A 16,518-nucleotide genomic window follows, 5' to 3' on the forward strand; every position below is an offset into this window, starting at 1 on the left:
TCTGCTTGGGGGGGGATATATACGGCTGTGATTATAATCGAAGAGAATTCTCTTGGTAGATAATGCGGTCTACATTTGATTGTGAGGAATTCTAAATCAGGTGAACAGAAGGATTTGAGTTCCTGTATGTTTCTTTCATCGCACCATGTCACGTTAGTCATAAGGCATACGCCCCCGCCCCTCTTTTTACCAGAAAGATGTTTTTTCCTGTCTGCGCGATGCGTGGAGAAACCTGTTGGCTGCACCGCTTCGGATAGCGTCTCTCCAGTAAGCCACGTTTCCGTGAAGCAAAGAACGTTACAGTCTCTGATGTCCCTCTGGAATGCTACCCTTGCTCGGATTTCATCAACCTTGTTGTCAAGAGACTGGACATTGGCAAGAAGAATGCTAGGGAGTGGTGCGCGCTGTGCCCGTCTCCGGAGTCTGACCAGAAGACCGCCTCGTTTCCCTCTCTTTCGGAGTCGTTTTTTTGGGTCGCTGCATAGGATCCACTCCGTTGTCCTGTTTGTAAGGCAGAACACAGGATCCGCGTCACGAAAAACATATTCTTGGTCGTACTGATGGTGAGTTGATGCTGATCTTATATTCAGTAGTTCTTCTCGACTGTATGTAATGAAACCTAAGATGACCTGGGGTACTAATGTAAGAAATAACACGTAAAAAAACAAAAAACTGCATAGTTTCCTAGGAACGCGAAGCGAGGCGGCCATCTCTGTCGGCGCCGGAAGTATTTGTGGGTTCGATTACAGGCTCAAAATGACCAGAAACAAAGACCTTTCTTCTGATACGTGTCAGTATATTCTTGTTCTGAGAAATTAAGGCTATTCAATGCAAGAAATGTCCAAGAAACTGAAGATCTTGTACAACGCTGCGTACTACTCCCTTCACAGAACAGTGCAAACTGTCTCTAACCAGAATAGAAGGAGGAGTGGGAGGCCCCGATGCACAACTGAGCAAGAGGACAAGTACATTAGAGTGTCTAGTTTGAGAAACAGACGCCTCACAAGTCCTCAACTGGCAGCTTCATTAAATAGTACCCGCAAAACACCAGTCTCAATGTCAACAGTGAAGAGGCGACTCCGGGATGCTGGCCTTCTAGGCAGAGTTGCAAAGAAAAAGCCATATCTCAGACTGTTCCATAAAAAGAAGAGATTAAGATGGGCAAAAGAACACAGACACTGGACAGAGGAACTCTGCCTAGAAGGCCAGCATCCCAGAGTTGCCTCTTCACTGTTGATGTTGAGACTGGTGTTTTGCGGGTACTATTTAATGAAGCTGCCAGGTTTTTTTTGCAACCCTACCCGCAGGTCACATAATGCTGTCTTACAATGTTTTGGGTGGTTCCTACTGGAAACTAGCCAGAGTTCAGATTCTAATATGTGATTTATCTTTGTGAAGTATAAGAGTAACCAATCAATTATGCACAAACATAGATATTGAAGTAAACAATTCTCAAAATCAACCTGCTGTAGAGCATGCTGGGAAATATGATAATGATGGGCATGGTTTTGGTTCAAAGTGATGCGTATGAGTTTTAGTCCCCTGTATTAGGGTAGAACTAGCTCCTTAATATAAGGCCTTATGAAATACATATGGTATTGTGTTAAATACTAACAAAAATAACTTACTCACTTAGGATCTCACTTGGTGAAGTCCATAGGACTGAAAATGGATGAGTGCAACAACCATGTCACTGTCACTAACAAATATAGTCATGAGTGGTAATACAATTTACACGAAAGGCAAGGCACTCTGGGAAATATTTGAATAAGGCTGTACACCAAACAGTATGTATTTTAATACGGTTCTGGTGTCTATATGGGTCCATAGCCTTAACACAGTCAGTGTTGATTTAACACTCTCTGTGTTAATTTCTCTCTTTTTTTTTACACTGGAGGATTTGCTATGTCATTTTCAAACAGTGAAGGCCTATTATACAGTAGTCCTGTCCATACTCTAGGAGTGTAGACTCACGCTAGTTGAGCGATGGCTTTGTCTAGATGTCTCCTCATCCTCTCCTGGCATGACTTAATGGTCTCCACTTCCTGGTTACATAATGAGCAAAACAGGTATCAGTTCAGTTAATAAGGTTCTGATCATTAGGATAAATAGTCATAAGTCATGATTGTATTGACATGTCTTTGTTTGTACCCTTATGAGATCTTTCTCCACGTTGTCGTGAACCAGATCAATGGACATTCGCTTCTCTCTGTGATACAGGCATTCTTGGGACACCTGTTGATGGTCACACAATATTAATTCAGTGTCCCGAATGGCACCCTATTCCCTTACATGGTGAACTACTTTTGACCAGGGCCCATCGTGCACTACTTTTGATTAGAGCCCTATGGGCTCTGGCCCAAAGTAGGCACTATATGGGAAATATATTAGTGCAGTAGTGTAAAGCACAGACAGAGTCTGGTGTGGTAGAAGGATGGTCTTCCAATCTAATGGCCAAATAACTCTACGTTATCTAATATTAAAAACAAAAAACAATGTTTTGCTGAAAATTAGGCATTGGTCTGAAGCTGAAAAATGATGGAAATTCACATGCGCACCACAATGCCCACTCCACCCATTCTCTACCCAGATTTTCCAGCACACAGCTCTGACCTACTAAAGTAGGTATGTTGTTCTGTTGTACTTCAAACAATGTGTAGGCAGGTGTCTTCGAATTCAAACCTTCTCAAACGGCCTAATTTATACTCTTACAGGAGGTGCTCCCACAATAATGGGATTTGTACCGCATACAAGGTAAGTAAATCAAATCAAAATCAAATGTTATTTGTCACATACACATGGTTAGCAGATGTTAATGCGAGTGTAGCGAAATGCTTGTGCTTCTAGTCCCGACAATGCAGTAATAACCAAGGACTTAACCAAGTATTTGATTCTTCACACAACACAGTAAGACATTATCCCGTTCCACTATCTTTTCAATGTTTTTTTATGACATGAAAGCAAGCCTTGCTTTTATACTTACAAGACCCTCAGGCTTGATTTAGTTAGGGGTTTTGTTGTGTAGTAATGTATTTCCTTAAACTTTATTTTTTATTTTTTTACCTGTCATTGAGAAAAATAACATCCTTTTTTTGGTCATTATGTGTCCAACATAACAACAAGGGGTATTGTGTCACTCATATAAATATAATGATCTAGCCTGTCTGCATTCCTGATTTACAGACCCATAGTCTTTTTCCACATTTTGTTACGTTATAGCCTTTTTCTAAAATGGATTAAATAAATATTTTTTCTCTTCGATATACACACAATACCCCATAATGAAAAAGTGAAAAACTGATTTGATTTTGTAGCGAATTTATGAAAATTAAAAACCCGAAAAAACTTATTTACATAAGTATTCAGACCCTTTGTTATGAGTCTCAAAATTGAGCTCAGATGCACCCTGTTTCCATTGGTTATCCTTGATGTTTCTACAACTTGATTGGAGTCCATCTGTGGTAAATTCAAGTGATTGGACATGATTTGGAAAGGCATACGCCTGTCTATATAAGGTCCCACAGTTCACAGTGCATGTCAGAGCAAAAACAAAGCCAATAGGTCGAATGATTGTCCTTAAAGCGCCGAGACAGGATTGTGTCGGGGCACAGATAAGGGTACCAAAGAATTTCTGCAGCATTGAAGGTCCCCAAGAACACAGTGGCCTCCATCGTTTGGAACCACCAAGACTCTCCCTGCCAAACTGAGCAATTGTTGCGAAAGGCCTTGGTCTGGGAGGTGACCAAGAACTCGATTGTCACTCTGACAGAGCTCCAAAGTTCTTCTCTGGAGATGGGAGAACCTTCCAGAAGGACAACCATCTCTGCAGCACTCTACCAAACAGGCCTTAATGGTAGAGTGGCCAGACGGAAGCTACACTTCAGTAAAAGGCACGACAGCCTGCTTGGAATTTGCCAAAAGGCATCTTTGAATGCCAAGCGTCACGTCTGGAGGAAACCTGGCACCATTCCTACGGTGAAAAATTGTGGTTGCAGCATCATGCTGTGGGTATGTTTTTAGCGGCAGGGACTGGGAGACTAGTCAGGCTTGAGGGAAAGAAAAACGGAGCAAAGTACAGAGAGATCCTTGATGAAAACTTGCTCCAAAGTGCTCAGGGCCTCAGATAGGGACAACGGTTCACCTCCCAACAAAACAATAACCCTAAGCACACAGCCAAGACAACACAGGAGTTGTTTCGGGACAAGTCTCTGAATGTTCTTGAGTGGCCCAGCCAGAGCCTGGACTTGAACCCAATCAAACAACTCTGGAGAGATCTGATAATTGCTGTGCAGCGACGCTCCCCATCCAACCTGACAAAGCTTGAGAGGATCTACAAAGAAGAATGGGAGAAACTCCCCAAGTACAGGTGTGCCAAGCTTGTAGCGTCATACCCAAGAAGACTTGAGGCTGTAATCGCTGCCAAAGGTGCTTCACCAAAATACTGGGTAACGGGTCTGAATACTTATGTAAATGTAATATTTTCATTTTTAATAAATTAGCAAAAAAAATCTAAAAAACAGTTTTGCTTCGTCATTATGGGGTATTGAAAAAAACTATTCCATTAATTTTAGAATAAGGCTGTAAACCTACCAAATCATATCCAATCAATTGAATTTACCACAGGTGGACTCCAAGTTGTAGAAACATCTCAAGGATGATCAATGAAAATAGGATGCACCTGAGCTAAATTCCGAGCCTCATAGCAAAGGGTCTGAATACTTATGTAAATAATGTTGTGACTTGACTTTAACGTTAATTTGAGGACTGTTGTTTATCTAATCAACTAACTATGTTTAATTGTTACCCAATTTAAATTAATAATGTAACAATGAACTCATTAGGATTTGGGCACCTTGAGAGTGGTTCTTTTAAGAGTTACCATCTCCCGAAGTCAACTCTAAAAGGTCTTTCCCTATCACATCTATAAACAGTCAACTTCTAAATCATAACCTTGTATCATATCATCATTCTGAACAGTTGTAACCTCCTTGCACCTGCAATGATTCAGTATTACACATATAGGTTTAATTATTTATTTACTAGCTAATTAAATGGTAACACAGGATAAACATACACACTTAACATGTTAAAAACAGGTCCCTAGCGGAATGACACAACATGGCGGCTTGTTACTATAACTTAAGAAGACTCTAACTTAATAAGATTCTAACGTAATACTCTAACAGTAATCATATACTTTGCACACAAACCGCCGTCCTCTTTGAGCAAGTATTCATGATTGTTTATATATGAAATGTCTGGGTTCTCCATGTTTCTCTCTCTGAACCAGGCCTCCTTGGAAAGGGGGTTGGGCCTTTTCCCGGGATGCTTGTAAGGCTATTGTTTGTCCAAAAAGGTTTCCAACAAGTCTTCTATTGTTGTTCTCTTCTGTAGTTGTCTGGTATCCAGTGACTTGTCGTGTAAACCTGAACAGGACAACAGAGTTTATGTTCCTTCTATTCGCTCATGAAGATGCTTCTTTGAGGATAGCCTAGCCAGCCGGGTCGATGGTTCCCAGTGGGGTGATGAGAGTAGCGTAATACGATGGTTTGAGCAGAGTAGTAGGATGGTCCTACTTAAATTCGCTTTCGAAGATACTTTACTTAGGACAGCTAATCAGTTGCACCAGTGATTTACACAGTTTGGTTCCATCAGACTGACACACTCTCTGACCTCACTCGGGGGCGTGACTTGTCACTTGTACAAAGTAATGTAAAACAATTATCTCTTATAGTTTCTCAAATCACGGCAAGCGGTACCGGAGTGCCATGTCTAGGACCAAAAGGCTCCTTAATAGCTTCTACTCCCAATCTATAAGACTGCTGAACAATTAATTAAATGGCCACCGGACTATTTACATTGACAGCTACTCGTTGTTTATCATCTATGCATCGTCACTTCACCTCTATCTACATGTACAATTTACCTCATCTAACCTGTACCTCCGCACACTGACTCGGTACCGGTACCCCCTGTATATAGCCTCGTTATTGTTATTTTATTGTGTTACTCTTTATTATTTTTTACTTAAGTTTATTTGGTAAATATTTTCTTAACTCTTCTTGAACTGCACTGTTGGTTAAGGGCTTGTAAGTTAGCATTTCACGGAAAGGTCTATACTTGTTGTATTCGGCGCATGTGACAAAAAGTTTGATTTGATTTGATCACATCCCTCTGTTAACAAAAACACTAATCATTTTTCAAATGACATGCACAATGCATAGCATGGAAACTTTGCACATGTAGTGGGTATACTTTCCAAATTACAGTATTTCCTTTATAACATTTTTAATGACATCACAAAATAACAAATACAATTTACATTAGTGTTCTATAGATCGCCTCTGACCATTCTCAACGTTCTATGTTAGAAATATTGCTCTAGTATTCAGCTTTGAACGTGTTAGAGTTTCAACGGGAAATATAATCTTGAAACAAAGAACATTCCTTGGGTGAATATTGAATACTGCATCTTCTCCACTTGATTCGAGTAGGTGTGTCCAGACTTTTGACTGGTACTGTATATACACAAATTATGATTTGATTGGTATGACTCTCTATACAGTGAGTATACATTCTTTTCATAGGTTCCAATTACTTATTAGAGGTCCTCTCTGAAAACAATCTATTGCTACCTGATCTCCACTACCATGTGTGGGTCCTTCATGTCACCAGATCTCCAGCCAGATCAAGTTGACGCTACTATACACCCCAAAGAACTTTGGGTTAGGACAAATGACCACCGGTGCTGTTCTGTGGAAGGTTTTGCCTGGTTGCCCAGCAACCTTCACAGGACACGTGTGACCTAATTTAGAGTATTGTGAATGATGACCCCATCTGCTCTGAAGTGGTGTGAAGGACCAATAACTCTACTGTCACTTTATCCACTACCATCAGACACAGTAAGATCCTGTGTTGAGTAAGTGACATGCATGGATGATTAAATAGGTGCACTGGAGATGGAGTTTGTTATGCTTTATACTGCACAATCTGCATTTCTGTGTGAATGCATTGTGTACTGTTGGAGTTACAGGACACTCTTACAGTACATAGAGCTTAGCACGCACACGTGCAAGCGCGCATGCACGCACGCACACACACCATTACCTGCAGAGGCCCCTCCGTCTCCTGCAGGGCTCTCTCCAGCCTTCTCTTCACCTCAGTGAGGGCCATGATCTCGCTCACCATGTTGTCTATCTCATGGTTCAACTCTGACCTCCAGAAACTGATGTCGTTGAGGCGTTCCCCGATGTTCTTACTGGTGGTCTCCTGGGTCCTCCTTGTCAGCTGCTCTTTATCTTGCATCAACCTAATGGTATCCCTTCTCAGCCGCTCCGCACTGTTCCTGGACGACTCCGACTCACGGTAGTTGCTCTGGTTGGACTTGTACCAGTCGTCTGGGGTGTAGCGGGTGATCATGGCTGACCGGTTTGACGGGTAGAACATAGTCTTGGCTCGGACCAGGTCGAAGCCTAGGTTCTCCCTCTGGATGGAGGAGAGGGAGGGGATGGCGGCAGCGCTGCCTGTGCGGTAGTAGGCGTTAGTCCTCCAGGGCTGGTTGGCACTGGGGTTCATGGCCAGCACAGGCTGGTTGCTCCGGTAGGAGGACACCATGTTGGAGATGGCTGGGAAGTATTGGCTGGTTTTGGGTCGGGTGTACTCCGCCGTCAAGGTGGATCCCATTAGCTCCATTTGTCGCTCTTCTTCTCAGGGCTCTTCTTTTCTCCTGAAAACATGCAATATTGGATCTGTGTATTAGTGTATTTGCATATCACATGTCATCTGTTATCATTAAGTCTTTATAAGACTGAGAAAGATTGGTCTCTTATATTTTCTTATATTTTCACAAGACCAACACATTCTAATGTCTTCTAGGATTGAAAAGGAGTCGTGATTTAGCCATTTTGTCAATAAATTGATGATTCTGTCAAACAGTTGAGTCATTCTATCGCCGTTTGCAGTCAACAAATGTTTCACTAAACATGTCATGACGACTGATTTAATTGAGAATCTTTGAAGGCAATAAGATACAAAAATCTGAAGTGATGATGCTATACTTGCTCGGCAGTTTCCACAAGTATAGGTAGAAGCAGCCCAATATGGCAACGGGAGTATAGGCAAGTGGGTATGTCGAAAGGAGTGGGTGTATGGAAAGCGAAAGGAGCCGATAAGCCGGCGACCAGTTCACCGGTGTTGTATTGACGTGCCTGCCGACATGCTTCCTACTGGTTATCACGACAGCTAGAACAAGGGGCCAGATGTTTCACTGGATGTATAATTCTGAAGCATCCGGTTGGAATTTCCACTCCCCACCAATATGGTGAGGAGAGGAAGCCCAGTGGCCATCAGTGAGAGCGAGATGGAACTGGGCTGACATTCTGCTGATTTTCTCATCAAATAAAAGCCTGAGCCCAATACAGTTTTCTGTTGTCAAAACTATGATCTGTTACGAAAATAGTGCATTAAGTTTTGTAGACGTGAACCTTTGCGTTGTTTACAAGGAGTGCAAGGGTGAACTGAGTTATTGTGCTCACTCACTTTACAGAGAAGGTGTTCCCCAATGGAAATATGCAAAAACATCCTATCAAGCGCCAATATGATCTTGCTAGCTCATGCTTGGCTCTAACCACCTCCTTGCTTGTTCTGTCCACTATGCTTAATTTGCTCCCATTGATAACGACACAGATGAACAATCTTGGATTACTTGTAAATATCTTTGGTATCATCATTGTGTTGCTGAAGTTGCCAATTTTTCTCCTTCCCATGATTTTATTTCAAGTAGGCCTACACAAGAAATAACTAAGGTTGATAACCATCTAGATGTCATCTTGATAGATACATACAGTCTACTACTCAATGGGGAGGGCAAGAATGGCAACAACACTGGGACACAGTGCCCTTCGCTCCTAACAGGCACTACTGACCGGCAATAGCATGGGAAGTAGCTACCTGTATTAGTCTGTATTAGTCTGGATGACATTCACAGTAAGCACACACATACTGTACAACACATAAGGAAACAGTACACCCATCGTCAGTACTTTTAATAAAAAATAAACACTTGCCAGTTTAATAACCGACAATGTACCATTCTTTGTGTAAAACCAACAGTGAAATTATTTTAAACTGCAAAACCCTTACGCACCATTGTACATTATATATATACAAGGGTTGGCTGGCCTTCTCTAGTCAATCGTAGGCTCAGTCACTGGTTTACCTTTATTTACAAAGCCCTTTTGGATTTACAACCATATTATTTAGGCATTTTTATTGTTCAGAAATGTGGTTGGTACTTTCTTTGTTCGCAGGACTTAATCATGCTAACTGTTCCAAAGGTCCGAACTTAATTTGGTAAAATGCTTTTTATTTACTCTGTGCCATTGGCTTGGAACGCCTTACAAAATACTTTTAAACTGGAAGAACTTGTCCTGATTGGTGTTTTTAAATCATTGATGAAGGATTTTGAGGCTGATTCCCTGACCTGTCAATGTTTTTCATTTGATGTTTTATGATTTTGTTATACTCTTGTGAATTCTGTTTTTTTACTAGACTACCTGTAGTTTTTCATGTTGTCTGTCTGTAATTGTTTAATGACTTGGTGCTGCCTATCTTGGTCAGGACGCTCTTGAAAAACAGATTTCGAATCTCAATGAGCCCTTCCAGATTAAATAAAGGTTAAATAAAATAAATAAATCCTCTGGCTTCAAAACACAAATCGTAGCTCAGTGTACGGTAGTTGAGTGGTAAGAATTGAAATAAATAAAACACTGCTCAATCAAAACCTTCTAAAATATAGCAGAGCGCTTTCCACTCACCCACTCCCTTCCACACGCCCACTACTTTCCTTTCCACTCACCCACTCCCTTCCACACGCCCACTACTTTCCTTTCCACTCACCCACTCCCTTCCACACGCCCACTACTTTCCTTTCCACTCACCCACTCCCTTCCACATATCCACTACTTTCCTTTCCACTCACCCACTCCCTTCCACATATCCACTACTTTCCTTTCCACTCACCCACTCCCTTCCACACGCCCACTACTTTCCTTTCCACTCACCCACTCCCTTCCACATATCCACTACTTTCCTTTCCACTCACCCACTCCCTTCCACACGCCCACTACTTTCCTTTCCACTCACCCACTCCCTTCCACATATCCACTACTTTCCTTTCCACTCACCCACTCCCTTCCACACGCCCACTCACCCATACTCCAGTCGCCATATTGGGCCGCTGCTATTCCCATTTCAGTTTCTGAGATGCGATTTGGAAAATTCTAAAGTTAGGCTACTTTCTGATGCCAGACATTTTAAGATATTTAAAATATTTTAGAATATTTCAATATTCCACATTTGCATGAATGTCACACATTTTTGGCATCATTAACATATCATTGATATATGAAGTAATTGCAAATAATATGAGAAAATTAAATGTCCACTGGGAAAAACGTTAATTGAAAGAAATATCACATGGCCAATTGTCTGCGAAAATAGCCATTTAGTCACAGGTATGTGAGCATCTTTTATAAATAACAGTAGGCTGAATTGAAATAAAATCCACTTACACGTGAATAGGCAAAGGTTTCCCCGACACCCAGCGCTAACGGCACACAGGCTCACCTCGACCGGTCCTCACCTAAGAATGAGCTGAAGAATTTAGAAAGGTAATCCAAGATACATTATTGATGGACAAGTTCGCAGGCCACTCCTGCTGTGGGCTCAAACAAACCAATGGCATCTTGGACCGTCCGAAAAGCTGGTTGCTTCAGTTGGGAGGTGAGTTGTCCTACATTCCGGTTGCCACAGAGGTAGTTGCTATGGGTTGCTATGAGAAGCAGTGAGAAGCATTTGGGGGGTGGGGGGTTAAATACTTCAAGGTAGGCTAGGCCACTGCATAGGAGTATGCAGTTACACAGAACCTTTTCCTTCTGCATACGGTTCAGAGCTATTCCTTATAGATTGAATCCATCAAAAAATGTGCTTGATGGACACACTGCGGACGTTATACTTTCAACATCAATGGGTACAGAGAGAGTCCCCACAAAACTGCATGCATTGTGTCTCTTGTAAGCAAAATAATTACTCATTTTGATTATGGGATTTGCTGTGACTTGGAGGACAGTTGGAGTTTAGAGTTACCCACCAAATCCAGCATTCTCTTTGGACATAGTCACAATATAGCCGATTCCATTTGAACAACAGCCATCTACAGCCATTGCAGTAGCTGTAACAGTTGGAGACATTCTGAAATAATTTGCCATGAAAACAAAGCAATACTTTTCAGAAGGTTCAACACATGCTCACCTGTTTCTCTCACCATTTTGAGCCTCAAGCTTATTTTATCACAGCTAAAAGCCAGGGGGCAGGTTGTAACTCCTGAACTGTAAATACATTTTTTAAAATTTAACCAGGCAAGTCAGTTAAGAACAAATTCTTATTTTCAATGGCGGCCTATGAACAGTGGGCTAACTGCCTTGTTCAGGGGCAGAACAACAGATTTTTACCTTGTCAGACCAGGGATTTGATATTGCAACCTTTGGGTTACGAGTCCAAGGCTCCAACCAGCAGGCTACCTGCTGCCCCATGAACTGCAAAGAAGCAGTAAATACTCATACGGATAGTTAATATTAGGAATACAATTTTACTGTGAAGAAAACACAGCAGCCTGCCACTTCTGATATGATATTGCACCCCAAAATGAGGAGATCCTTTGCTAATGAAAATATACAATTATTGCTAAATGCCTTGAAGGTTGCATTTCAAGGCCTCTAAATGTGAATATCAACTTTATGGTTTTTAAAATCAGGCTTCCTGCCTGGTTATGACCAGATGAAATGTGAATGTTGAACATCTGGACGGTAAACGTGTCTGTAATATGTGCAGTCTGTCTGGGCGTTAAGCCCCTCAGCTAAATCATCTATGGCTCTGTTGGATCTAGGCCCAGATCCATGTGCAGATGAAATGGACCATGTGTGGGGGAGAGATAATATCTCCATGGTGTGATTTTGGACATTGGCTCCTGTTGGTTAGGCCTAGGAGTGGCAGACACATCTGGTGGGTGCATTTGGACAGTGGTTGTAAATCTTGGCAGGGGAGGGAGTATGGGCCTCCCTCGCACTACAGCTGTGTATAATAACTCACATTAGAACACACAACTGGACTTCTCCACCACCACCCTCCCAGAATACCTTTTAGTCAAATCAGAATAGGAGGAACTCAAACACCAGCAGAGCTGAAAACCTTCTGATTAGCCATGAAGGAATGTTATGGGGGAAACATTACTTTAGAGTGGACATCTGTGAGTCATATGGATAAGTGTCTGCATTATAGCAGCCTGAAAATGGTTGATGGATGGAAAATAGCAGCGTAAATTTGCTTTCACTTTGGCATTTCTGGTAAGATCTCCTCATTTTGGGGTGCAATATCACATCAGAAGTGGTAGGCTGCTGTGTTTTCATCACCGAAAAATTGCATTTCTATTATTAACTATCCTTCTGATTATTTACTGCTTCTTTGCATTTCAGGAGTTACATGGCAACTTTTATCATTATAGATGTGATAAAAATATCTGTCACGTATACTCCCTCTCCGGCCTCTAGGTCACCAGGCTGCTGATTATCCCGCACACCTGTCACCATCGTCACGCGTAGCAGCGCCTCATGATACTCACCTGGACTCCATCACCTCTTTGATTATCTTCCCTATATCTGTCACTTCCATTGGTTCTTTCCTCAGGTGTTATTGACTCTGTTTTCAAGTCGGTGCGTTGTTTGTGGTTCGTGTTTACAGTTTGTATTCATTCGTTCATTCATTGATTCATTTATTAAAACACTCACTCCCTGAACTTGCTTCCCGAATCTCAGCGCACTCGTTACAATATAAACGATATTCAACCAAGATGATGGAAATGCCATTCACGCATTCCCCTTTGGGGGAAGATACAGAATCTCCTCATTGACGCCAATCAAAATTAGCCTACTTTTAGGCTATTGTTTATATACAGTACCAGTCAAAAGTTTGGACACACCTACTCATTTAAGGGCTTTTCTTTATTTGTACTATTTTGCATTTTCTAGAACAAAAGATAGTCCCACTAAGCGCAAACCAGATGGGATGGCGTATCGCTACAAAATGCTGTGGTAGCCATGCTGGTTAAGTTTGCCTTGAATTCTAAATAAATCACTGACAGTGTCACCAGCAAGGCACACCCACACCATCACACCTCCTCCTCCATGCTTCACGGTGGGAACTACTCATGCGGAGATCATCCGTACATCCACTCTGCATCTCACAAAGACACGGCTGTTGGAACCAAAAATCGCAAATTTGGAAAAAATTTCCGCCGGACCATTGCCTGTGTTTCTTGGCTCAAGCAAGTCTCTTCTTATAATTGTTGTCCTTTAGTGGTGTCTATGCAGCAATTTGACCATGAAGGCCTGATTCACGCAGTCTCCTCTGAACAACTGATGTTGAGATGTGTCTGTTACTTGAACTCTGTAGCATTTAGGCTGCAATTTCTGAGGCTGGTAACTCTAATGAACGTATCCTCTACAGCAGAGGTAACTCTGGGGCTTCCTTTCCTGTGGCAACCAGTTTCATCATAACACAAAGTTCTTGAAATTTTCCGGATTGACTGACCTTCATGTCTTAAAGTAATGATGGACTGTCTTTTCTCTTTGCTTATATGAGCTGTTTTTGCCATAATATGGACTTGGTCTTTTACCAAATAGGGCTATCTTCTGTATTCCACCCCTACCTTGTCACAACACAACTGATTGGCTCAAACGCATTAAGGAAGACATAAATTCCACAAATCTACTTTAACAAGGCACACCTGTTAATTGAAAAGCATTCCAGGTGACTACCTCATGAAGCTGGTTGAGAGAATGCCAAGAGTGTGCAAAGCTGTTATCAAGGCAAAAGGTGGCTACTTTGAAGAATCTCAAATATAAAATACATTTTTATTTGTTTAACACTTTTTTGGTTACTACACTATTCCATATGTGTTATTTCATAGTTTTGATGTCTTCACTATTATTCTACAATGTAGAAAATAGTAAAAAATAAAGAAAAACCATTGAATGGTGTGTCCAAACTTTTGACTGGTTCTGTATATATTTCACACATTGGGGTAAAAATTGGAGTGTAATGCTTGAATGGATGTCAACTACAATACATGTCATTGTCACTATTCAACTGCATCACACTTAAAATCGACTAACAACCTCCGATTTCTATATGGCTAGAGATGCATGTACTGTACATACAGGGCCTTCAGAAAGTATTCACTCCCCTTGACTTTTTCTACATTTTGTTGTGTTACAGCCTGAATTAAACATTTATTAAATTGAAATTGTGTGTCACTAGCCTACACACAGTACCCTATAATGTCAAAGTGGAATTCTGTTTGTAGACATCTTTACAAATTAATACAAAATTAAAAGCTGAAATGTCTTGAGTCAATAAGTATTCAACCCCTTTGTTATGGTAAGCCTAAATAAATTCAGTGTAGAATTGCGCTTATCAAGTCATAACATAAAATGCATTGACTCAATCTGTGTGTAATAACAGTGTTTGACATGATTTTTTTAATGACTACCTCATATCTGTACCCTACACATCCAATCCAATCTGCAAGGTTCCTCAGTCGAGCAGTGAATTTCAAACACATTCAGCCACAAAGACCAGGTTCAGTCTTCTTTCCAACAGACACTGGGAGACAAATTCACCTTTAAGCAGGACAATAACATAAAACACAATGTCAAATATACACTGGAGTTGCTTACCAAGACAACATTGAATGTTTTTGAGTGACCTAGTTACGGTTTTGACTTAAATTGGCTTGAAAATATATGGCAAGACTTGAAACTGGTTGTCTAGCAATGATCAACAACCAGCTTGACAGGGCTTAAATAATTTAAAAAGAATAATGTGCAAATACAGTACAATCCAGGTGTACAAAGCCCCTGAGGGACCCAGAAAGACTCACAGCGGTAATCATTTCCAAAGGTGATGCTAACATGTATTTACTCAGGGGTGTGAATACTTGTGTAAATGTGTTTCTACAAACATGTTTTCACTTTGTCATTATGGAGTATTTTATGTTGATGAACATGACAAAATGTGGAAAAAGTCAAGGGGTATGAAAACTTTAAGGCAAAGTATATTTAGTTCAACTAGCAGTTGGTTTTATCACACCAAAGTGCTATCAGACTTCTAATTTCACTGCAGGGTGATAGGGGGCCATATAATTGTGAATCACAAAAAAAAGAAAAAGTATCGAAAAGTATTTTGTGTTTTGAAAATACAAATTTCAGTTCTCAAAAGTATTTTGTTATTAAGAACATCAAATCAAACTTTGTCACATGCAAGTGTAGACCTTACCTTATCACATGCAAGACCTTACCGTGAAATGCATACTTACAAGCCTTTAACCAACAGTGCAGTTCAAGAAGAGTTAAGAAAACATTTACCAAATAAACTAAAGTAAAAAAAAATAAAAAATACAATACAAAGTAACACAATAAAATAACAATAATGAGGCTATATACAGGGGGTACCTGTCACGTTCGTTGTAATGAGGAGACCAAGGTGCAACGTGATATGAATACATTCTTCTTTATTAAAACGAAGAACACTAAACAAACTAACAAAATGAACGTGAAGCTATATAACACAAGTGCTGAGAGGCAACTACACATAGACAATAACCCACAAAACCAAAATGTAACCTAAATAGGATCCCCAATCAGAGACAACGCTAAACAGCTGTCTCTGATTGGGAACCAATTAAGGCCACCATAGACCTACATTTACCCAGACAATACCAAAACCCCATAGATATACAAAAAACCCTAGACAAGACCAAACACACATACCACCCTCGTCACACCCTGACCTAACCAAAATAATAAAGAAAACAAAGATAACTAAGGTCAGGGCGTGACAGTACCGTGTCAGTGTGCGGGGGTACAGGTTAGTCGAGGTAATTTGTACATGTAGGTGGGGGTGAAGTAACTATGCACAGATAGTAAACAATGAGTAGCAACAGTGTACAAAACAAACGGAGGGGGGTTATTTCTCCAATTTGAAGTTTTTCACATGTATCCTAAAAAAATTATCTAAAAGTATATTTTAAATGTATTTTTTTCTGTATGTGTAGTGTTTGAAGCAGATGAGTTCAGTCCGTCTTCACTTCCAGCAGCATCAGAGCGGTGTCCCAAATGGCACCCCATTCACTTCATAGTGCACTGCTTTTTACCAGAGCCCAATAAGTAACGCACTGCACAGGGAATACGGTGCCATTTTGAACACATCAACAAACAACCTAACCCCACTCTGAGGTAACTACCCTAGGGCCTATAGGTTACAGTCTCCTGGTTAATAATTCATAGCACAGTAGGAGTCCACACAGTAAGCTAATGTAGCACACAATAACAATATGTGTGTCATGTTACCAGAATCTTTTACACTAATCTGGGTAATCAGGATTTTGGGTTTGGACTGACAATG

General features: G+C 40.9%; 1 protein-coding gene across 1 annotated transcript in view; it reads right to left on the reverse strand.

Annotated features, from left to right (window-relative positions):
• tekt3 (tektin 3) overlaps positions 1-11,460 on the reverse strand; it is a 30,451-nt gene extending 18,991 nt beyond the window's left edge. The window contains exons 1-4 of the mRNA XM_021576250.2: positions 10,572-11,460; positions 7,108-7,726; positions 2,152-2,235; positions 1,975-2,045 (exon numbers count right to left, since the gene is read on the reverse strand). Of these exons, the coding sequence (XP_021431925.2) occupies positions 1,975-2,045; positions 2,152-2,235; positions 7,108-7,692 (740 nt within the window). The 5' untranslated portion in view covers positions 7,693-7,726; positions 10,572-11,460. The remainder of the gene's footprint in view (positions 1-1,974; positions 2,046-2,151; positions 2,236-7,107; positions 7,727-10,571) is intronic.
• Positions 11,461-16,518: the final 5,058 nt, after the last annotated feature.

This window comes from Oncorhynchus mykiss, chromosome 20, assembly GCF_013265735.2.
Source record: "Oncorhynchus mykiss isolate Arlee chromosome 20, USDA_OmykA_1.1, whole genome shotgun sequence".
Classification (NCBI taxonomy): Eukaryota; Metazoa; Chordata; class Actinopteri; order Salmoniformes; family Salmonidae; genus Oncorhynchus; species Oncorhynchus mykiss.